This window comes from Gopherus evgoodei, chromosome 13 (assembly GCF_007399415.2).
Source record: "Gopherus evgoodei ecotype Sinaloan lineage chromosome 13, rGopEvg1_v1.p, whole genome shotgun sequence".
In the NCBI taxonomy this organism is placed as follows: Eukaryota; Metazoa; Chordata; order Testudines; family Testudinidae; genus Gopherus; species Gopherus evgoodei.
The window spans coordinates 27,324,931-27,348,852 of record NC_044334.1 but is presented as its reverse complement, the minus strand read 5'-3'; the positions used below and the strand labels follow the sequence as shown (position 1 = coordinate 27,348,852).

Here is a 23,922-nt window from a genome sequence, read left to right as displayed (position 1 = left end):
CAGGAGTCCCATACTGTTGTGTTTGGATTGCAAATACTGTAGGGGAACCCTTGCCTGCCCACCCACCTGCCCAAAATATCCTCCTCCCCCCCTGCCCAAAAAATCTGTATTTTAGAACATTATTAGAGAGACAGATCTGAGATCTTGGAAGTATACTGAGATGTGCACTGTAGGCACCAGGCTTATTCGTACACATGTATCTCTATGTGTTCTCTGTGTCTTTGGGAACTAGGAATTGTATTCTGCCTCCATGGGAAAGGGGTACAGAGCTTCATGGAGGAGCTAAAAACAGTGAGGAGATGAATTATTAGTGCAAATGCCCGGACAGGTGAACAACTCCAGAGAAGTCCCACCCCAGCATCAGGGGGAATTGCATAGACTGGCTCAGATCCAGCAGACAAAGAACAAGCTTTTGGTATAAGGGGTGTGTGTGAACTGACTCAAGTCCCTCATTTGGTTCCTCAAATTGACATGAGATTGCATCCCTGGTGAACAAGTTGAAAGGCCTGGAACCTGCCAGGGTCTCCATGTGGAAGATTGGTGACACCTGGAAAGCTAGCCTTCATGTAGACTGTGTATTGTGCTATGATAGGTTTCCTCTGTAATGTTTTTGTCCTAAATAAAAGGACTGTGCTCTGTGAAAGCTGGTTGCTCATTGCTAACCCTGTTATAGACCCCGGGAGATAAGACAACAGCAGGCGCTGGACACACATGCTTGGATAGTTACCGTGAATTGCATGGAGACTGCAGCCTAAAACCCCAATCTGGAAAATGAAGCACATGGGTCCTTACTCATAGGGAGATGACAGGTGGCCTGAGATGTAAACGAGGACCCGTGAGCAGACCATGGATGGGGGCAGACTGCGGTTAGCCCCAGATCCACCAGCCTGGGTTACTACTAGCAGGGTAACCCCAACACACTCCAAGTCCTGAATTTTCCCCAAAACCTGTGCTCTGCACTGTCCAGCCCTTTTCTGGACAGTTCAGATATTAAAGGTCCATTGCCCTTGTAAGGGGTCAAGATTCAATGGCTTGCTCTCTAACTGGAGTGACAAAACAGTTCAGTTTAAACACAACACGGGATTAGTTTCCATTAAAAATAAAACAAGTTGGTTTTAAGTGGATACTTAATAAGGTATTAAAGTCAGAAATGGTTACAAGAGAAATAAAGATAAAATGCTTCCTAATAGCTAAAACTTAACAAGCTAGACTTGGTTCAAGGTAAAATCCTCACTGCAGGGTCCCAGCAACATGGCTGGCCAAGTTCTCAGGCAGAAGTGGTGCTAGCCCATTGGGGCCCTAAGCAGGAATATTTCCCCCAATAATAATAAATAAAAAGTGTATAGTGGGCCCTCTTGAGCTTCTTGGGGCCCTAGCAATTGCTTCATCTGCTTATGCCTGGCACCAGCTCTGTCTCAGGTCAAGATCTCTTCCCAAAGTCAAAAGGTTGGTTCCTTTGTCTTCTTAGGTCAAAGAGAGAGAAAGAGAGAACATGATGTGTTTTTGCCCCTCACTTTTATAGTCCAGTCACCTCTTGAAATGGATTTTCCTGAGGGTTACTCCTAGATAAAGTTCATTCCACTTGTGAGGACAGAGACATGAAGTCTGGTGGTTCCATGGTGGCTCTGTTCTTGCCCTGATTCTTGCCAAAGAATGGTCACTTGACAGGTGATTGCCAGTCAACTTTGATGGCTAGAGATGTCGACTTGTCCTTCATCCTTGAGAAACTGGTTTACCCCCACTCCAGACTTGTCTGATAAATGCATTATAGTTATAATTTCAGCTTATGTTCATAAGGCTTAATATGCATTTTTTACACACATTACACAACAAGATTGATGATCAGTGTGTCATTAGTTTTTAAATACTTCACAAGACATATTTTGCACAAAGATTATTACAGTAGTGGGTAGGATGTGAATACAGGGATGCTTTCGGTACCAACGATGACACAGCATGCAGAGGAGGGAGACGGTAAAGGAGATGCACTGGCATACAGGTGTAGTCTCAGCAGCTGCAGGTGGTTCCAGTGAAAGCACTGCCAAGGGGTGGGATTTGGGGTCCCAGCCAAAGCACTGCCAGGTGTTAAGGAGAGGCTGAAAGAGGACTTGAATTAGACATCCACTAAGAGTGTGAATGCCTTCGGGAGTTCCCTTCATGTTCAAAGGGTGGAATGGGAGAGCACACGTGTTTGTGGGAGAAGCAGCTCTCCAGGATGGCGCAGCTGTGGCAGAGTCAGTGCAGTAATAATAAATTCAATTACCTGCCATTGTACCTTTGAATGGGATTTCTGAGCCCAGCCTGGATTGGAGCATAGAGGCGGGAGGCCTCATGTGAGGTCAGGAACGATGGATAATGAGAGAGGACGTGGTGGCAGAGAGGAGCAAGTGGGAAGAGATTTCTTATAACCCCCAGCAGGCTGGTCTCTGAGGATACAGGTGCCAGCACCATTAGCAAGCTTTGTAGAGGCCAGTGAGTTACTGAGCCTCAGGTACCCGTCAGGTCAGAATTGCACTTGAGACTGAATTTACCACCCAAGGGCAGGGCTGAGCTGCTGGGAGCACAGATGCCGACACACATGTCTCACTGTCCAGCCCCAGACTGCTCAGGGCTAAGATTGTAAACCCATGTCTAGTCTGGCACCTCGCTGGCGATGGCTCCCCCTGGGGTGGTGCTGCACCTGCATTCCCAGTCTGTGCGACTGCTGACCCTGCTCAGCTCAGCTCTCTGGGGACCTGGGGCCTTCTCGGGACAAATGAAGCCACCTACACCATACACTTTACTTTCGGGCTCTCAGCATTGGCTCCATGCCCAGGCTTGGCCCATCTGAAACATCTCCAGCATGCGGCTGTTGGGATCCCTGTACTTGCCCCTGCAGGCCTGGTGTGGCTGCACCTGCTCTTGCTCTGCCAGCTCTCTGACTGATGCACAGTATTTTCTTGCAGTGGGAACCAGGACCCAGCAGCAAGCAAGAAATCGCCAGGGCGCTTGTGTGGCCGGTTCAGTCGAATTAGCATGAAACTCCCCCGAATTCCTCTGCATCGCCAGAAACTGCCTAAAGTTGTCGGTAAGGTGGTAGGGCTCATTAACTGCTCTGGTGTGTGTTTTCCAGCCCCTAACCCAGCTGTGGAAGGAGCAGAAGGCTCTAACCTAGACAACCACTATCCCCCAAGGCTAGCAACAAGCAAATCAACAGCTAAGGGGCCCTCCGCAATCAACAGCCAAGTATCAATCCCAACTCTGTTGCCTGCTGCTCAGAGTACGCCCACCCTGTGCTGCACAGGAAACTTCTCTGTCCTGCTGCAAGGAGCTATTGGCCCCCTGACTCCAGCTGCTATGGGGCCCAAGTGTGGAATGTGTGCCCTTCTAAAACTAGCTTATGCTGTATTTGCTGTTGTGATGTCTGAATGCATGGTATGTATATGTTGAAGGAGGTGTAACGTGTGTTTGTTGTGTTGCGTTGCAATGGATAAACTGATGGGATTGTATGTGGTTCTGGATGTAAAATATGTGTGTGGTATGCTGCACGTTGGGTTGTGCTGTGTGTGGTTGTGTGTGTTCCAGAGTATTACCCTTCTGTACTCTGTGCAAAATCCCTTTGCCTCCATTTCAGTCTGAAGAAGAGAGTGCAGGGCCTTGTGTGGCAATGAGAGCAGTGAGTCTTGCAGTGGGATTGCCGGGCTGTGTACACCAATAAGAGCAGAGAGTTTTGCAGTAGGATTGCCGGGCTGTGTGTAGCAATGAGAATAGTGGAGTTTGCAGTGAGGTTGCAGTGCTGAGTGTAGCAGTGAGCTTTGCAGTGGATTGCAGGGCTGTGTGTAGCAATGAGAGTAATGAACTTTGCAGTGTGATTGCGGGGCCATGTGTAGCAGTGAGCTTTGCAGTGGGGTTGCAGGATTGAGTGTAGCAATGAGCTTTGCAGTGGGGTTGCAGGGTTGAGTGTAGCAGTGAGCTTTGCAGTGCATTGCAGGGCTGTGTGTAGCAATGAGAGTAATGAACTTTGCAGTGTGATTGCGGGGCCATGTGTAGCAGTGAGCTTTGCAGTGGGGTTGCAGGATTGAGTGTAGCAATGAGCTTTGCAGTGGGGTTGCAGGGTTGAGTGTAGCAGTGAGCTTTGCAGTGCATTGCAGGGCTGTGTGTAGCAATGAGAGTATGATTGCAGGGCCATGGGTAGCAGTGAGCTTTGCAGTGGGTGGCGGGGCTAGGTGTAGCAATGTGAGGAGTTTTCAACAAGTCTTTAATTTCTTCTTGGAGGTTGCTTGCTGATGCTTTAGCTGTTCTCTGTCTTGGCTCATGTTTGTGCTGGTGAGTTAAAACCTTCCCGCTGTCACAGTGTGGTGGTTCATTTATGAATCTCCTGCTGTTTCCATCGTGTGTCATGTGTGATGTGGCGGGAGACACAAAGAAGTGCAAATTGTACGTTGGAATGTACTGTTCTTTGACAGGAGTGAGGTCTTGTTTAGAATTTAAATTCTCCAAATACAGACTGGGGTGTCAGCGAAGCACCTTGTTCATGTTAAAGATGAAGACCTTGCTCAGCCCTGCCCAGGCACTCAGAGGGTGAAGGTGGGAGAAGCCCAGCTCTGGGTGTCCATGCAGGGCTTACCCTACCAAAATCTGGAGCAGGAGAGATGGCAGAATCTGCACATCTATCATCCAGTGTGCAAGAATCATGACATGGGCTTAAATATCACAGGATTTTTTAAAAATAAATGTTTATTTGCCTTCTGGTGTTTGAGCCTTGAAGGGTCACATTTTTCTCCACAGCCCGGACAACTTTCACATAACACCTTGCTGATGGAACATGCATATATAATGAGCGATGCACAGAGTTGATGCACCCAGACCCTATCCTGGCTGCAAAGTTTTGTGTGGCTTCATGCGACACTTGGTGCAAATTATTCAGTGAGCTTTGCACTGTTCTTGTACCCATGTTCTAGTAGCAAGGTGTAATATGAAAGCTGCCATGGCTGGGGAGAACATGTGACCTTAACCTTTGTTAATGCAAGGTGAGATTCTCCTGTAATCACCTGACTCCAGGAGCTAGGGCTTTTAGAAAAACACCGACTAGATTCCCCTACCTGCAAACCCATGCACTCACCTACTGCAGCCTCTCCCAGACATCCCAGCACTTACCCATCTATCTGCCTGAGACCCTCTCCAGAACCCACTCACTTGCTCCAACCATAGCTGCCACAATTTGTGCAACTCAATGCCATGTCCCTGTCACTGCCTGGAAGTTTATGGTCACATGCAAATTATGTGGAAGTCTGCCAAAGAGCTCCCTGAATAATTTGCGCTAAGTGTCCCACGGAGCTGCCCGCAGCTTGGCTGCTAGGATAGCGTCTGGGCAACGACAGGCTGTTCGCACACATCCCACTAGTGTTTGTGCAGGGGGTGGGAATGCCTTTCTGGACCTTTGCGCTGCTTCTTGTACCCATGTTCCATCCACGGAACCTCTTTTAAAGTCATCCCATGCTGTACAATGGAGCTAGAGTGAGGTGGTGGGGATAGGCTGGGAGTCTTACCTGCAATGCATTTGGGTTGGTTTGTAACAACTGAGTGATTGCCCCTGTGCTGTGGTTGGGGTATAACTTCCTCTCCCAGCCCTGCACTGAAGGAGAGCTGAGCCGCCCCATTCCCATCCCATCCTCAGCCCAGGGCACTCAGGTGCCAGCTCTCCATAAGAGCTCACGGCACGTGAGCCTTGCTGCTCCCCTCCACTGCGGGCGGCTGCGCTGAGTGCTGCTCTCCTGAGACGCTGCTTTCTCGTGGCGTAGCTGTAGCTCTAGGACTGTGGCTGGGAGCCAAGGGAACCAAAGCGGGAGGACCATTACCCCGAAACGATAACAAATGCTGTGTTTATGGGAGCGAGTGAAGCAGGCCTTTCTCGAAGAGCGGCAGCTCCGGTGGGGAAGGATGAATGGAGCTGTGTGCACTTCCTGGAGCAGGCTGCAAATCAGACATTTGTGTAAACAGGGAGACAGAGGGAGAGCTCCTCTTGGGCCCCGGCTGTATGAAAGGCGGCTCCTTACGGCTGAGCTCCTGAGCGTCACTCGCCCATTCAACGGGTATTGCCCCAGGCTGACTGGCACGGCTCCTCCTGACCTGTCAAGGGCAGAGTCCCCACTGTCTCTCTGGATGGCTAGTGGACTTTAATTAGCGGAGCGGCAATGCACCATTACAGGAAGGCTCTTCTGCCTGGGAGCATGGCTGAGCAAAAGGCCAAGGAGCCATGATCGGCTCTCACACATGGTTCTCCCGCTAAGGCGAGGGGGAGGCAGGCAGCCGCAGAGACTGTTTGTGTTGCCAGGGGCCTGTTAGTTCATTGGAATGAAATGCTTTGGTCACAGGCTGCTCTGTTTGCCTTGGCTCGCAGACCTTGCCATGTGGTCTCATTATTATCCTGGCTTCGGAGTGGGCTGGAGGCCGATCCCTCTGCAGCTCCTCAGCAGGATGAAGGGGCAGTGCCAGGAGTAGAAGTGCAGCCTTTTGGGAGGAAGGGGCAAACACGCCCTCCCACTGGGGAGTCTGGCTTCAGCCCCTCGAGGAACTGGGCAGAAGCACAAATCCAGTCCGAGGTTTGGGAGCTCCAGGAGAGGCTGGGCCCTAACCCAGCCCTGTCGCCCGACCTCCCCGCCCCCCCCCCCCCGCTGTGATTTTGGGCACAGCCCAGGCAATGCCAGTTCGTGGGCCTACAGGGTCCAGTTGTGCCTCTTGCCAGATCCAGCTTGGTGTGGTTCTTCATCCACGTGAGTGGAGAAGGGCAGAGGGTGTGTCAGTGAGGGGAAGGCCAAGGCTCAGAGCCGGGCTGGCTGTAGCCATTTGCACCTATGCGCAGGAGAGCAGGGTGCTCCCATTGTGATGCAGTCGTGTTTTACACCTATTCTGCACTGAAGTGAGTGAGTCCGCAGGGGCCAGCAGTCAAAAATAGAGTGATTCTACTTGGGCAGAAGCTAGTGAACAGGAGCAGCGAACAGGAGGCTGCGAGTTAGTTCTCCAGGGGAAGGAGGCACACGGAGTGGGTTTGCTTGCTGTGGGCCTGCTTGATTGAGGTTTATAGTGTGGTCTGTCTGGGGGCCGTGTGCTCAGCCAAGGGTGACCAGACAGCAAGCATGAAAAATCAGGACGGGGGTGGGGGGTAATAGGAGCCTATGTAAGAAAAAGACCCAAAAATTGGGACTGTCCTTATAAAACTGGGACATCTGGTCACCCTAGCTGATCCTAGCAGCCCACTAGGCTCAGCTGAGAGCTTCCTGACCAGGCTCTAACCCGCTTCCTTTGATCCCCTTTAGGATCCCAGACGAAGGGGTGGGGCTAACTCAGGGAGAACAAGGGTTTTTAAAGCCAGCTCCTAAGTGACCAGAGGAGCTAGAAGATAGGAGCAGCAAACAGTGGAATTTTGTAGGGGCATTTAGAGAGGGAACATAAGAGCCAGATATGCCTAACAAACATTCTCTAAACTTATGTCAGTAGCCCTGGTCCCTCAAAGAAACACACACACAGAAACAAAAAAGAAACCCTGCCAGAGTAAAGAGAACGCAGGCAGAAGTCCAGCAGCAGAGTGGGGGCTATGCAGGTTATTGCCCTGAATGCAGCGTGTGGGATTACCTGCCCTGTGGGCTGGTGGCATATGTGTGTATTCAGTGTAAGCAGCTCCTGGCCCTCAAGAGACACAGTATGGGCTGTGGAGACCAGAGTGGCTAACCTGGAGATGCTAAGGGAGGCAAAGAAGTACATAGAGGAGACTTTCCAGGACACAGCACCCCCGGTCTGACCGCCTCTGTGCTGTTGAGGAGGATGAAAGTTTCAGAGGAAGGGAACATTAAGCTGGAGCAGAGGGAAGTGATCCTGTAGTCGGGATCCTCCTTGCAGATGATGTCATGGTCTCCTCTCACACTGAGAACACCTCGCTGAGGGAGGGGACCTGCAGCGATCTATTAACAAATTCTCTGTATTCTAGTAAGGAGGAGAGGATAGATGCCAATAAAGTACTGATAGGAACAGAAGAGAAACAGTCAAACAAAAAAAGTCCCATTGAATTACATCACATGAAGGCAAACAACTAAATATTGACAAATTCTGTAAGTGCCTGTATGCAAATGCAAGAAGTCAAAATACTAGGATGGGTGAGCTTGAGTGCCTGGGTTTAAAGGAGAATATTGATATAATGGGCATCACAGAAACTTGGTGGAACGATTATAATCAACGAGACATGGTAATAGCCAGGTACAAAATATACAGGAATGACAGAGTGCGTTGAATGGCACTGTATGTGAAAGAAAGCACAGAGTCAAATATAGTAAAAATCTTAAATGATTCAAACAGTACCACAGAATTGCTATGGACAGAAATTCTGTGCTTGAATAAGAAGAGTATAGCAGTAGGAATATACTACTGACCACCTGACCAGGATGGTGATGGTGATTGTGAAATGCTCAGGGACATTAGAGAGGCTACAGAACCAGAAAACCTAATAATAATGGGGGATTTCAACTATCCTCTTATTGACTGGGTACATGTCACCTCAGGACAAGATGCAGAGATAAAATTTCTAGACACCATTCATGACTGTTTATTGAAGCAACTAGTCTGACTCCTGGAACCCACAAGGGGAGAGCAATTCTTGATTTGGTCCAAGAGGTGAATATATATGAACCACTTGGTAATAGCAACCATAATGTAATTACATTTAACATCCTTGGGGGGGGAATACCAAATAAACCCATGAGAGTAACATTTAACATCAAGAAGGGGAACTACACCAAAATGAGGAGGCTAGTTAAACAGAAACTAAAAGGAACAGTCACGCAAATGAAATGCCTGCAAGTTGCATGGGAACTTTTAAAAATACCATAATAGGGGCTCAAACTAAATATATACCCCAAATTAAAAAAAAACAGTAAGAGGGCCTAAAAAAAGTGCCACCATGGTTAACAAAGTAAAATAGGCAGTTAGAGACCAAAAGACATCTTAAAAATTGGAAGTCAAATCCCACTGAGGAAAATAGAAAGGAGCATAAACTCTGGCAAGTCAAGTGTAAGTGTATAATTGGACAGGTCAAAAAAGAATGTGAAGAGCAACTAGCAAAAGACACAAAAACTAACAGCATCAAAAGCAGGAAGTTTACCAAACAATCAGTGGGGCCACTGGATGATTGAGGTGCTAACGGAGCACTCAAAGAAGACAAGGCTATTGTGGAGAAGCTAAATGAATAATTAATTTGCATCTACTGTCACTGCAGAGGACCTGAGAGAGATTCCAACGCCTGAGCCATTCCTTTAGATGACAAATTTGAGGAAGCGTCCCAGATTGAGGTGCCAATAGAGGAGGTTTTGGAACAAATTGATAAATTAAACAATAATAAGTCACCAGAACCAGATGGTATCACTCAAGAATTCTAAAGGAACTCAAATATGAAATCGCAGAACCATGAACTGTGGCATGTAACCTATCACTTAAATCAGCCTCCGTATCAGATGGAGAATAGCTAATGTAATGCCGATTTTTAAAATAGGGTCCAGAGGTGATCCTGGCAATTACAAGCCAATGAGTACTAACTAAAGTACCAGACAAATTGATTGAAACTATGATAAAGAACAGACTTATCAGGCACACAGATGAACGCAATATGTTGGCAAAGCATCAGCACAGCTTTTGTAAAGGAAATCATGCCTCATCAATCTATTCAAATTCTTTGAGGCTGCCAACAAACATGTAGAGAACAGCGACCCAGTGGCTATAGTGTACTTAGATTTTCAGAAGGCCTTTGACAAGGTCCCTCACCAAAGGCTCTTAAGCCAAGTAAGCTGTCATAAGATAAGAGGTGAGGTTCTCTCATAGATCTGTGTATAAACAATAGGGGGGAAAGGATAGGAATAAAAAGTCACTTTTCACAGAGGAGAGAGGCAAATAGAGGGATCCCTAAAGGAGCTGTTCTGGGACCAATGCAGTTCAACATATTTGTAAATGACCTGGAAAAGGGACAAAGTTTGCAGATGATGAAAAATTACTCGAGATAATTAAGTCCAAAGCAGACTATGAAGAGTTACAAAGGGATCTCACAAAAATGGGTGATGGGGCAAAAAATGGCAGATGAAATTCAGTGTTGATAAATGCAAAGTAATGCACATTGGAACTTATACACAACTATACATACAAAGTGATGGGGTCTAAATTAGCCGTTACAACTCAAGAAATCTTGAAAAGAGAGAGAGATCTTGGAATCATTGTGGATAGTTCTCTGAAAACATCCACTCAATGTGCAGCAAGGATGAAAAAAGCTAACAGAATGTTAGGAACCATTAGGAAAAGGAGAGAGAATACGACAGAATATATCATAATGCCACTATATAAATCCATGGTACGCCCACATCTTGAATTCTGCGTGCAGTTCTGGTCACCCCATCTCAAAAAAGACATATTAGAATTGTAAAGTACAGAGAAGGTAAACAAAAATGATCAGAGTTATGGAACAGCTTCCATCTGAGGAGAGATTAAAAAGACTGGGACTGTTCTGTTTAGAAAAGAGACAACTAAGTGGGGATATGATCGAGGTCTATAAAACTATGACTGATGTGGAGAAAGGGAATAAGGAAATATTACCAGGGGTTACCCAATGAAATTAATAGGTGGGAGTTTAAAACAAACATGAGGGAGTTGTTCTTCACAGAACACGCAGTCAATCTGTGGAATTTGTTGCAAAGGGATGTTATGAAGGCCAGAAGTATAACTAGGTTTAAAAAAAATTAGATCGGTTCATGGAGAATAGGTCCATTAACCAAGATGGTCAGGGGGGCAACCCCATGCTCTGGGTGTCCCTAAACCACTGATTGCCAGAAGCTGGGACTTCACTTGATAATTGCCCTGTTGTGGTCATTCCTCCGAAGTGTCTAGCAGTGGCCACTGTTGGAAGATGGGATACTGGGTTCTATGGACCCAGCAGGGCCACGCTTATCTTCATATGCTGGAATAAGCCCCTCAACTGCTCTCTCCAACATTGTATCTGCCCTCCCTTTTGGGTGTTTCCAGAGGATAGGATAAAACCTAAACCCTCCTGCTTCAGGCCATGAGCCACCAACCACTGATAGGGCTAGGGAGAAATTTCCCCTCTGCACATGCTGTTCCAGAATTGTCTGGTAGGGGGTTGTTCTTACTCCTTCCTCTGGACAGCTGGGTGTGGCCTCTTTCGAAGATAGGACACTGGGCGAGGTGGAACCTTGCTGTGACCTGGGCTGTACAGGGCCTGTGTTCCTATGACAGCCCGTGACGGACATTAGCACTTCAGTGCAGGAACACAGGTGAAAAAGCTGCGCAAGACCGTCCAGTCTGCCTGCTGGAGGTCTAATGTAATGCAAAGACCTCTACATATTCTGTATAGAAATTAGAGATAGGAATTCTTTTCCAAGCCCAGGTCAGAAGGGTCTCTACTGGCCTTCTCTAGAGTCTTGTCCAGGATAATTTGAAGGTCCCAGGCGAATGCATCAGTTCAGGTGGAGTTCCCATTTCAGGCGCAGGGCAGTGCTGGGAGTGCACAGGGGCACCTTGCAGGGGCCTTAGAATTAAAACAAACACAAATATTATTCAAACCCCAGGAAGTGCAGTGACAGGTGCATGTCTGAACACTAGGCACCCAGCCTAATTCTGCCTTCTGCCCCAGGAGGATTGTCTGGCGACTTGTGCTACAAGTGCAGTCGTAATCCCGCCTTGCCTGGGTTTCTAGTATGTGTGTTTTTCCTGTTCTTGGAAGGTAACATGTGCTCACCCTACTGGTCTGTGCCAGCAACCGCAACCAAGTTGGTATGTGAGAATTTCCTCAGGGTTTGTTTGTTTTCTAATGTTCCTCAGTTCCGCTGAAATTAGTCCTTCTCGGCTTCTCCTGCGGCCTTAGGAACTCAGTGACCCATGGAGGTCCAAAGGTAGGCAATGCCTGTGGGTCTGCTGGCCAAGCACAATCTCTTGTGGCATGCAGTCCTTGTGCTGCAGATCTTCTGTCTGCAAAATAGGAGTCTCAGTCCTGCAAATCTTTGTAGGGCCTGACAATCAGGGCTCCTGTCTTGCGAAGCTAAGGAGGACCTGTAAGAAGCAATTTCCTGCCCTTTGACCTTTAAAAGTTCCACGCAAGTTCCCTGTTCTCTGCGAGGTCTGTGTGTGTGTCTAGGGGAATGCCCAGGTTACAGAAGGGAGGAGGATCTGAGATATGGGAGGGAGTACAGGAAGGAGGAGGAGTTTAGGGGGTGTGCAGGGGGATGTACAGGAGGGAGAGGGAACTGGGGCATACACTGCAGTTGCTCTGTATTGCTTTAGGTCAGGGGTAGGCAACCTATGGCACGCCTGCCAAAGGCGGCACGTGAGCTGATTTTCAGTGGCACTCACACTGCCCAGTCAGGGGGTTCTGCATTTTAATTTAATTTTAAATGAAGCTTCTTAAACATTTTAAAAGCCTTATTTACTTCACATGCAACAATAGTTTAGTTATATATTATAGACTTATAGAAAGAGGTCTTCAAAAACATTAAAATGTATGACAGGCATGCGAAACCTTAAATTAGAGTGAATAAATAAAGACTCGGTGCACCACTTCTGAAAGGTTGCCGACCCCTGCTTTAGGTGATACAAAGCAGTGTGCACCCACTGAAGTGGCTTATGCTATGGCTGCATTGTGCTGCTCCAGAGTGTATCAGTGAGTCTGGCCCTGGAAGTTACAATAAATATGACCTGAGGTTGACACTTCATATAATCACGTCATTAAAAATAAACCCTGGGGACATTCTCTGGGAGTTTCTTGTTTCATGGATGAAATTTTACAATAAGAACTCAAGGAAATTCCCAGAAAAAAAAATATGTTAAGAGGAGTTACGGTTGAGCCCATGTCGGTAAGACAGGGTAATATACAGTGCAGGGATATTGTGATAATCCTCAAAACAAACCATATAAACCCAGGAAAATAAAATCTCCACATTTTAAGATAAGCAAGGCACAGCGAGGGCCAGTCGCTGGTCAGAAAGGGTAAGTATTTGCTGCAGAAAATTTTGAATAGAAACTAGAAAGTGAGAAACGGAGCAGAACCATTTACAGAGTGAAATGCACTTTGGCTTTGTCTAGACTGGGTTTGTCCAGACACGTGCTAATGTGCTTCTAAACACCACTCAGCATTTAGTGTAGACGAAGAGAGAGTGATGTATAAAAATGTGTTACGTGGTTGTGATCAATCCAGGGGGTCTGTCTCCTCAATAACAAACAACCCTAATTGCAACCTCAGCAAATACTCTTGTGCTGAGAGATGTGCAGAGTCCGAGCTCCAATGGGCTCCATGTTTGTGGGGGGAGCATGACGTCATCACTAAGAACCATGCCATACTGCGGAGGGGACTAATGTGTGGTGGGTTTCCTTAGCTGGTGAAGTTCTGTGGGAAGAAGTAGTGTGTTACAGCTGGTGGAAATGTACCATGAGCCCATTAGGGTCTGTCCAACAGCTTAACGTTACCTTGCTTCTACAGGTGTCACTGGGGGATGTTGCACTTACTGAACCTTCATCCTGGGTGTACAAAGTGTTTGTTGATGTGACTTCCTCGGGTTTCGATACGGCGAATGTAGGAGGGTGTGGGGGGAGGCATGGAAGGGGGACAAGGAAGCCTGTTTCATCCCCTATGGTGTAGAGATATGGCGATAGGAGGAATGTCGGAGGTGCAGGGGAAGGTGACACAGTGTGGTGGGAGCCTGGCAAGTTGGTCTCTACCCTCTTTAACTCCCAGAGAATGATGCCTGAACCTGCCAAGTGCCACAGCTGCTCCACAAGGTAGCCACAGGTCCTCAGAGCACAGGAGCCTTGCCTAAAGCTTCACAGCCCCCGCACAGGGGCCTGTAGCTCCAATATCTAGGGAACCCCAGCTGCAACTCCTGATCTCAAATGCGGTTTGTGGTACAAAATGTCTCCTCGCAGCTCGACAGGACACCGCCGTGTAGCCGAACCAAGCCGTGAGCACGCCCCTTTGGCTTAGGGAAAGGTGGCCTGAGCTGGAGAGCGTGAGTTCAAATCCCTCCTCTTCCTCGCTGCTGGAGGAACATGCTAAATGTTCAGGCCATGAGCCCAGCTGCATAAGATCCTGACCCTCTGGCACCACAGCGGCCTTTCCCCACTGTGCTGTCCCTTCCAAACAAGCACCACCAGGGCCAGTCTCAGAAACCTCAGAGCTGCTGATTTGAGAAAACTCACCTAGTCCGTGCTGCCAGCAGCTGGTGCCAGAAGAAAGGTTCCTGGGGCCTCCTTGTGCATCTGCTCTGCCAGGGGTCTTTTGTTACATATAAATAGCCCCAGCCCCAAGACACACTACTCAGCACGTGTTTATTTCACAAATAGGCATCACGCCTCAGGCTAGTTGGGGCCTGTCTTGACTTGGGCTCCTCTCTCCCCTGCAGCTGCTCACAAATGCTCCCTCTCACCGGCTGGGCTTCATTTCCCTGTTTGAAATCTCTGGACGTTTAAACAACAATGAAGGGAGAATTTCATTCTGTCACTTCTAGGGACTGAGCAGGGGAAAGGAATGATCTGAGAACAGCCGAGAGCTAAGAATACTCAGCTCTGCGAGCCAGCTGCTGCTCAGCACCGGCCCTCTACAGTCCATCCCAGCCTTCCTCTCCATGGGCCTGGCACTGCTTGGAGGAGACTGCCTTTTGTATGGGCAGCATCCTCCAGCTTTGAAGATGGTTCGGTTGTGAGTAAGTTTCTGTTCACCCAGCCGCTGGGAAAGCTGTTTTGCATCCCTGCTAAGCTGATCCAACGGGGCGCACTGGGACTTTGCCACAGACGCAGCTTCATCCCCCAGGAGGCAGGGCCATGCTACTGCTGGCTTTTCCGTATGCAGCGAGGAATGTGAAGAGTGGATGGAAGCTCAAAGGGAGCCTCCTGCGTGCAAGAACAGGAAGCTGAAGTCAGAGCCACATGGTACCATGCACCAAAAGAGCAGGGATCTGCCTTTGCCTTCGCTTCCAGTCCTGATGCTGAGCTGGCCTGGCCTCCGTGCAGCTTCCTCACAGGCTATGTAGGAGTTCGGTTGGGATGGCCCCTCCTGGCCCACATGACTCCATGAGCAGCAAGGGAAATCCCAGCAAACCTTTCCTCTCACTGCCCTGCCCACGCCGCACAAAACCTACCCTGTCTAGGAAATCAGCAGCAACACTTGGCATTAAAATGCAGGAAGTATTCAACATCCTATGCGCTTTCCGCCCCACTGCACATGTCTCTCTGTACACACTGACATCCTCTCCCCAGACCTGCACTGCCCTCCCACCTCCAGACTCAACCCCGGGGCCTGCCTCCTCCTGCGGAAATGTGCCAAACGCAGCTTTGTGTCCTTGCTCCTCTGGCACATCCCACCTGAAGATCTGAAAGTGCTCTGTAAACACTCATGCAGTCTCTCAACCCTCCCTCCCACTGCAAAGTAAGAAATATACAGCGATCATGTCACCTGCCACTAAAATGCCACCTCAGGAGCAGGACTTGGCAGCTATGTTACACTACACAGCCATTTAGGAGAGGACATGAAGGTGAATATCACAGTGCAATTGCTACTACAGGGAAAATTTACAGAGGCTGAGTGGAATTGCCTGAGTAGGAGTTTGGCCAGGATGTTGGGCATAGCACCCAGGCTCTTACAGGAATCTGAATGGGGTCACAGCCTTTCTTCTCTATATTTTGCAAACATATGCCTGCAATTTTTGTGCCCAAAAACTAAGAGTGCAAAAAGGGAGGCCGGGTGAAAGCCTAGCCCCATCAAAGTCAGTGGGAGTTTTGCCAATGCTTTAATGGGACCAGGAGTTCTGAAATCCGCCCAAAGTGTCGTGGGATCTTTAAAGAGAACACCTTCTAGCAGGTTAGCACTCTCTAGCCTTCCAGTGGGCCCATGCTTAGGCAAGGGCACCCCCTGCTTATCCCCAGGACCCAGCTGTTCCTGTTCATATACGTACCCAGGCTCTCGAGAGCTGATGGTGCAAGGTGCTCTGGCTGAGTACATGACAGGGAATAACCTGCCATTTCAGGCTGAGCCTGGAAGCTTTGCGGGGCGGTATTGTCCCTCCCCGTGTTTGCCACATGGATGATATTCAAGTGAAACCTCTAGCACCTCCTGGGAACTGCGGCAGCAGCGGCGGCTCAAGGCACCAGCACGCCAAGCGCGTGCTTGGGGCAGCAAGCCACTGGGGGCACTCTGCCTGTCGCTCTGAGGGCGGCAGGCAGGTTGTCTTCGGCGGCGTGCCTGCGGAGGGTCCGCTGGTCCCGCGGCTTTGGCGGACTCTCCACAGGCAAGCCGCCGAAGGCAGCCTGCCTGCCTGCCGTGCTTGGGGCGGCAAAATGTCTAGAGCCACCGCTGTGCAGCAGGAAAGACCATATATAACAGCTGGCCCCTTGCCTCGGGTGAGTGGGGAAACCTCAGTGCTGCTGTGCTCTTTGAGTCTAAGCGAGAATTCGGTGTGTGTTTAGTGGCTGAACCTCCAGCAGCGTGGAAAGAGCCCATAGGAAGTGGCCAGCTTTCTCCCAGCCAATGTCAGCCTATGATTTATCTGAAAGTCACTCAGAGCCCGATCTGTGAGCCAATCAGCTACAGGAAACGCTGTTCCCTGGGGGTTTGTTCTGCACAGGACCCTCCTGTTCTGGAGCTGGCACTGCATAGCCTGCTGGCTCACTCCCAAGGCAGGACCCAGTGTGTCTCTGCAGAGCACTTTCAGTCAAGGAGCCAGCTACTTATAGGTTGCACTCTGGTGAGCTGCTTTCTACAGCCCTTCTCTCTTCATTGAGCCTTGCTCTCATGCACTGTTCAGCTGCTGAAGAGGAAGGGGCAAGAACACCTGCAGCTGGCAATTACGGGATATACTGTGCACGTGGGGAGTTCCTCCTGACCCCCACCAGTTAGGGCTAGGTTATTTTTATCATATCTCATCTTATTTGTCTCCTTTCAAACAATCCCCATCATTTTAATCTCTCCTTATCTGGAACTTTTCCCACACCTCTAATCATTCTTGTGTCTGAACCTCCTCTATTTCCACAATATCCTTTTAGAGTCATGTGGACTGGAACTGGGCAGTGTTCCATAGGAGATCGTATCACTGAATATCTACACTGGCATGCCAAGATTTTCAGTTTTATTCTCCATGCCAGTCCTTATGCACCAAAATATTTTGTTTGTTTTCTTGGTTGCTCTTGCAAATGGAGCAGAGCTCTCTACAACAATGCTCATGTCGTCTTTATTTGGCGCTGGTGTGGCCAGTTTTGGTGCCCACAATTCAAGAAGGCAGTTGATAAATTAGAGAGGCTCAGAGAAGAGCCATGAGAATGAGGCTTCGCTACACGACATGTTTTCTAATCAATCTGTTTTGCTTAACAAAGAGAAGGTTAAGGGCCGACTTGATTACAGTCTATAAGTAGCTACATGGGGAACAAATATTTAATAATGGGCTCTCCAGTCTAGCAGAGAAAGGTCTAATGTTATCCAATTACTGGAAGTTGAAGCTGAATAAATTCAGACTGGAAATAAGGTGTAAAATGTTAACTGTGAGGGCAGTTAACCATTGGATCAATTTACCAAGGGCGGTGGTGGATTCTCCATCACAGTCACCGTTCAAATCAAGATTGGATGTTTTTCTAAATGTTTTGCTCTAGGAATTACTTTGGGGCAGTTCTCTGGCCTGTGTCATACAGTAGGTCAAACTAGATGACCACAATGGTCCCTTCTGGCCTTGGAATCTGTGAATCAAGGACCCAGTGAGGAGTATGAGGGGTTTGAATTATTTCTCCGGATGTAAATTACCTTGCATTTCAATACATATTTGGTAAAAATATTCAAATGAATAAAATATTGTTCTGGTTTGGATTCTATAAAAAGGAAACAACTTCAACATTTTGAAAATTTTCACACAGTTTCTCTGCTTTTTGATTAGCTCTAGCCATTGTCCATACTGCAGTAAATCATTAACACTGGGCCTGTGTCTGCCTCCAACCCAGTGGTGTCCTGTGTAGCTCAGTACCAAAAGTACATTCTGCAGATAGTTACAGCTTGTTCTTGTCTTCACTATTCCAAGCGGCGAGGGCAGGGGGGGGGGATGCATTTTCATCGCATAACATACAGGGCTTCACTATATATAATGCAGAGAGCATTCGATATATAAATTCATTAACATCATTAATATCCACAATTGTTCTCTCATGACTAACCTAAATAATGTGTAATCTGCAAATTTTGCCATCACCCTTCTTCCCCTCCCCATTTCCAGACCATTAATAAATCTATTAAACAACACAGGGCCTAGTATGGAGTCTTGCAACACCTCCAATTAACCACTTAGGTTGAAAATTGACTGTTTATTCCTACTGTTTGCTCTCTGTCTTTAGACTAGTTTCTATCCATGACAAATTTCACCTTGCAACTCATGACAACTTAGCTGTCTTAAAACTTTCACGAGAGACTTTCTCAAAGGCTTTTTGAAAGCACAAATAATTATGTCAGCAGGTTCTCCCTTTACGAGCTATTTTTAGTGACACATTCAAAACATTGTAATAGACTAGAGAGGTATGAGTTTCCATTTTAGAAGCCACCCTGGTTAGTTCAGATCATACCATGATAATCGAGATGTTTTACTACTTCATTTTTAATTATTATTTCAACCACTTTCCCTGGTATGTAGCCCTTGTTGGAAGTGCTCGGATGGCTCTGGATGGACACTCTCTGGAAATTGAACTGGCTTTCTGAGAGTGGGAGTCTCTCTCTCCCCCAAGGTTGTACAAGGAAGATTGCACATGGAGGTGATGTGAGAGTGCTGCTCTAAACTCTCCACTCTCTCCCGTTGCAGTGGCTCACCATGACCTGGAGAACACCATGAACTGCAGTTTCATTGAGCCACCATCAGTAGTGGAGCAACCGTCTCCCTCCTGGTCCTCCCGGGGCTCCTTCTCCTCCTTTGACACCACCGACGAGGGACCAGTGTACTGTGTACCCCATGAGGGTGAGTGGATGTTGGGCAGGGTGGGCAGAGCCAGGAGCCTGGTAGTGCGGCTGGATAGGATGATCCCCACTGCCACTGCTAATCAATTTGGGCTCTCCAGCTCTGGGTTGTTCCCCTGGCAGAGCATCCCCTGTGATGCAGGGGGGTAACATGCCTTCACAAGTGGGGAGTGATACAGAATGTCTGTCAGTGCACACTGGGATTGGCACCAGCCCACCCATCCGCCGAAAGACAGCCCTGCCCAACAGATGGGAGCTCAGCAGAGATGCTGCCCCGCCTTCCCCCCGTTGCACTCTTTCCTCCTCTGTCTAGTTGACGTCTCAGAGGCACGCTGCCAAGGCTCATCCTGGAGGTTCCTCTGCTCTTGGAGCTGTCCAAAGTGCGTACAATGCTTTGTGTGGTTCTCCCAAGCCAATGGGACGATTCTTTCTCCTTCAAAAATAAAGGAACCAAACCAACACCCTGACAACACCAAAGCAGCTCTAAAATAAAAGCCATGGTTATTTTAGAAACCAAGAGAACACATATCTCTGCTCAGAATGGACACTGTTCCTGCAGATCCTCATTCTGGGACACTGGGCCCAGGACTCCTGGATGCCGCACCAACCTTTTAGGAGGGCCAAGCATTTCACCTCGTGGCAATCCATGTCTCAGCAGGCTCTTGTCCCAGAAGCATGATTTTCTTGGACCTTAGTTGTAGGTTGTCAGCTTCCAGCACGTGGCCTTGTTATTGTACTGAGGGGTTTTGAGCTGTGTTCTGGCTGCTCCATTGCCCTAGGTTGTCTGATCAACCCCTTCAAGAGAACCAACCCCAACATACAAATGAGACTGCTCTGCTCTGAGGGGGTGGCTGGTGGGGACGGTATGGCAGGCCCATGTGAGGGGGTGGGTATAAGGCCTATGGAACAATGGATGTGTGTGGGTATATAACAGGACTATGGGAAGGGGTATAAGGTCCATAGGGCAGTGAATAGCAGGGACAGAAGGCCCATGGGCGTAGTATAAAGCATTGCCTGATTATAGCTTGTGTCCCAACCCTTTCCTCCTGTCGCTTCGCTGTGGAGCCCTCATGCCCCATCCTGGCTCCTGTGCACCATGGTACAGTGTAATGTATCTGTGCTTTCTCTTTTGCAGAGGGTGTGGGTGAAAGCAAAGAGCGAGGCCCTGCCTGCAGCCTGGTGGAGAAGCTGGCACCCCCAATCAGCGCGGAGGAGGCTGGAGAGTATACCTTCTTGAAAGAGACAGGCTCTGTCAAGGCCTTCCAAGCAGACAGCAGCGAAACACCCCTGCTCAAATCCTCTGACAGCGAAAGGTCATCCTGTGGCTCCGGCTCCACCAGCGGAGCCCTCTATGCCAAAATCGCCCGCCTCTCCAAGCAGTCCAAGGACGAAGATGAAAATACAATGGACACCAAAAGCCCTGGAGTGAATGGTAAATCCCCCTCCCCGGAGAGAACCAAGCCCCCTCCCCCCGATCCCTCCACAAAGCCTAAAGTGTCCTGGATTCATGGGAAATACAACTCCAACCAGTCCAACTCGCTACCCGCTCCCAGCAGGTCGCCCGAGAGAGCGGCCATGCAGCCTGATTGCTCTGAGCACACTCAGGCCAAGAGAAAGAGAAGCCCGAGTGAGACCTCGGCTGGTCTCCATGGAAAAGCCGATGACAAGGGCAACGCGAGGAGCAAAGAGAAAGCGCAGAAACATCTGAAAGAGCTGAGCTTCCCAGAGGGCAAAGCTTCTTTCTCTGGGGAGCCCCAGTCACCATCCAAGCCCAAGCAGAAGACCAAGGCCAGTTCGGAGCAGATGGAGAACATCAATGGGGCCGTCCAAAATGCTCTGAAAAAAATGGGAACCTACCACCCAGACAGGAAAGGGGGGGAAGGCAAGGAAGCCCCCCGGAGCCCCAGTCACAGCAAGCTACGCTCCGAGGCTGTCCACCCCCATTTGTCTTCGGAGGCAGCCACTTTACTGGCCGCTCAACTGAAGGAAAAGACTCAAAGCCTCAACAAGGGCGATGGCAGCACCCGGCAAAATGGGGTGAGCCCTTTGCAGTCCCAGAGGGAGAAGCCCACCCCTCCGCAGAAAGCCAAGCGCTCTGTGGCCACCAGCAGCAGCCAGAAATCCAGCAAGCCTGCACTGCCAACCTCCCCCAACCTGCAGAAACTGATCAGCCCTGTATCGGAGACCGCGGTCAATGAGGCCAAAAGGGCAGAGAAGCAAAATTCCAGCAGCAGCAGCCAGGAGCACGCGCCCCCGAGTGACCAGACCAGCAAAAAAACACCCATTAAAAAGCCCCCTAGGAAGAAGAGCAGAGAAGCCACCTTGGAGCAGCCCAAAGCAGCCATAATGCCCCCTCAGACAGTTCAGTAGAGGAGTCCCGTGGGCCCCAGGTGCTGACCTCTTACTGCACCAGACAAGTGTTGGCAGGCAGAGGAAGCCTCTCTGCTCTCAGCAAGTCTGCAGGAAGGGTCAGTGGAAATGGAGGTCTGAACTGGGAAGTGGGCTCTGGAGAAGCCTCCGAGCCATCTCTGTCCCACACTGGGGCCTCGGACTCTTTGCCCATCACAGATGCCCACCTCCAAGTTGCGCTGCGCCCTCTGCCATGTATCTTCTCCTCCCGGGGGCTGGAGCAGCTTGCGTCCCATGTTTCTTTTGCAGGGAGAAGGACTGCATGGAGCTCCCCAGATGTGGAAGGGTTGGCCGGGTTGCATTGGCCTGCCCTGAGTTCTGAGGGGGTAGCTGCATGAGACTCTGAGCAGGGCCCCTTGTCCTTTTTGTAGCAGTATTATTGGTTGCATAAGCAGCGCTTGTTTACTAGAAATCCCCATGTTGTATTCTGCAGTAACGGATTAGCTTGCTTCCTGTATCCTAATCCGGTCTGTCGCATTCACATTGGCGAATGGCAGCCAGAGGCCAAGGCTCTTGCTCCATGTATTAGAGGGGCAGACAAGGCCAGTGCCAGTCTTCCCTTGTTGCTAGCCATGTGCCCAAGGCCAAGGGCCCCTGTGTGGTCCATCCTGAAAGTGGCTGTGGCAGAGAGGAGCCGGCTGCGGAGCCTGCGTGATCCAGAGCAGTGGAGCACGGGGACCAGCGGTGCTTACTCTCCTGGGTTTAGTTTGTGTTTCTTCCTTGCCATGTAGCTTTTTATCTTCTGAAGATGTAAACTCCCCCCGGGCATCACCTTCCTCTGCAGGCACGCTGCTTCGGTCAGCGTGGGGTCGAGCTGGTTTCGACTGATGCCCCCTCCGGTGTCTGAGGATGTTGCTGCTGGTGGTGGCTGTGAAGAAAGTACTATTTATGGCCTGACGCCATTCAGAGAGGCTGTCCCAGTTAAGGGGGTCCATTCCACTGGAGTTGTGTGGCGTGATTGGTACTACAGAATTTGGCACATCTGCAGAAAGCTTTCCTAATAAAAGTGTATTTCTTCTCTATCCTTGGTGCTCTCTCCTCCCGTGCCCTCTGCCGATCACTGCCTGCTGCGTGGCTGCATTAAGGCTCCCACCGGGCTCCTTTCAGTTTATTTTAATGCTTAGTGGTGTGAGACCCTGCCCCTTGACCTAGCCCTGCTCCCTCTGGAGGGGATGTGGAGTTCCTTGCAGATTACAGGGAGGAGCCACACACCTTCAGAAGAGACCTTCAAATCCAAACATCTCAATGACACAGACCAAGTCCCTGCTTGGCACCCCTGTGCAGGGCAGACTGTATGAAATGGCTGCCCTCTCCCACCCCCAAGGTGGCTGCTTTTCAGCAAGGCACAGTTATGGGAATGGCATCATAAGCTGTTAGCATTATCATTAATTTGCTCTGTCACTTCAGCCTCAGGGCCTCTGAGCTGGTCAGATTGAACCTGAAGCTGCTTCTCTGCCCACTCAGCCCACGGTCTAGCCACTGATAAGTCCTTTATGTATAAAACAAGCACCATATTGAAATGAGGAAGCAAATAAAAGGGAAATGGAGCTGGTGCTGTATGGCCAGCCTAAATCTTCCAAAGTCATGAGCTGGACCCCAAAAATTCATGCAAGCCAGAATTTCCAAATGAGCTAAGCAGGTAGGTGCCCAAATCTCTCTAGTGGTTACAGACAGTATAGCCATGTCTGACAAAGCCCCTCTTTGGGGTCCCAACAGGGATGGAATCCTAGACCTCTGGATGTAAAGTCATAAAACTACCCTCTCCCCTGAAAACTAACTATACGGAACCCTAACTTACAACTAGAAACTCCCTACCTGCAAGAAAAACCAGGAGGCTGAGCAGTCTAGGTGGACATGCGTGGGTTCTGTCTCAGGCTGTGGTGGGAGCGAAGGAAGTGAGGGCATTTTGCCTGTGCACCCCCAGAATAGCCTCGGTATCTGCCGTGAGAAGGCACAGGGCGCCTGCCGGGGCCAAACAGGCGCTGCTAGCTAGACTGCACCAATGAAGGGCTCAAGAGGCATAGGCACACCTGAAGTGGAGCACCCGTAGACACTCCTTGAAGAAGAACCAGCTGTTAGCGTGGAGACAGTCGCAAAATCAGAAACCTTCATATGCAGTATAGCCACTAGAGGGTGACATAGCCACGCTGTTAGCAGGGGTTATGCAAGCACATAATTTGGCACATTCCTTCTGACAGGCAGTGTGGCAAAGCAGATGAGATGTGGGTCTGTTATATTAGAGGCCTGTGTTTCATTTTCATCGCTACCATTAGTGACACTGGGCATAACCCTCGTTTTTGTAGCTGGGAAAATAGATGAGCTATTGTTATCTCCCCTCAGACAGCAGTATGAGGCCTTGGTTAATAAGAAGAGGAGCAGATATATTATCAACTGGCAGTGGAAGAACTAGGGCTATCACTCATGATCTCTTGACTTGCATCTCACCACATCTGCCCCTAGGCAATCAGGCATTCACTCATGCTGTGTTTCCCCCATATTATTGATGGTAGGAGCTTTCCATG

General features: G+C 49.2%; 1 protein-coding gene across 4 annotated transcripts in view; it reads left to right on the top strand.

Moving 5' to 3' along the window:
• The window catches only part of SCARF2 (scavenger receptor class F member 2), a 99,738-nt gene extending 77,318 nt beyond the window's left edge, over nucleotides 1-22,420 (top strand). For 3 of the 4 annotated variants that reach the window (XM_030583441.1, XM_030583444.1, XM_030583442.1), the window contains 3 exons: nucleotides 2,946-3,067; nucleotides 18,840-18,992; nucleotides 20,127-22,420. In XM_030583441.1, the coding sequence (XP_030439301.1) occupies nucleotides 2,946-3,067; nucleotides 18,840-18,992; nucleotides 20,127-21,361 (1,510 nt within the window). In that variant the 3' untranslated portion in view covers nucleotides 21,362-22,420. The remainder of the gene's footprint in view (nucleotides 1-2,945; nucleotides 3,068-18,839; nucleotides 18,993-20,126) is intronic. The other variant, XM_030583443.1, reaches the window with a different exon arrangement.
• The last annotated feature ends 1,502 nt before the right edge of the window (nucleotides 22,421-23,922 follow it).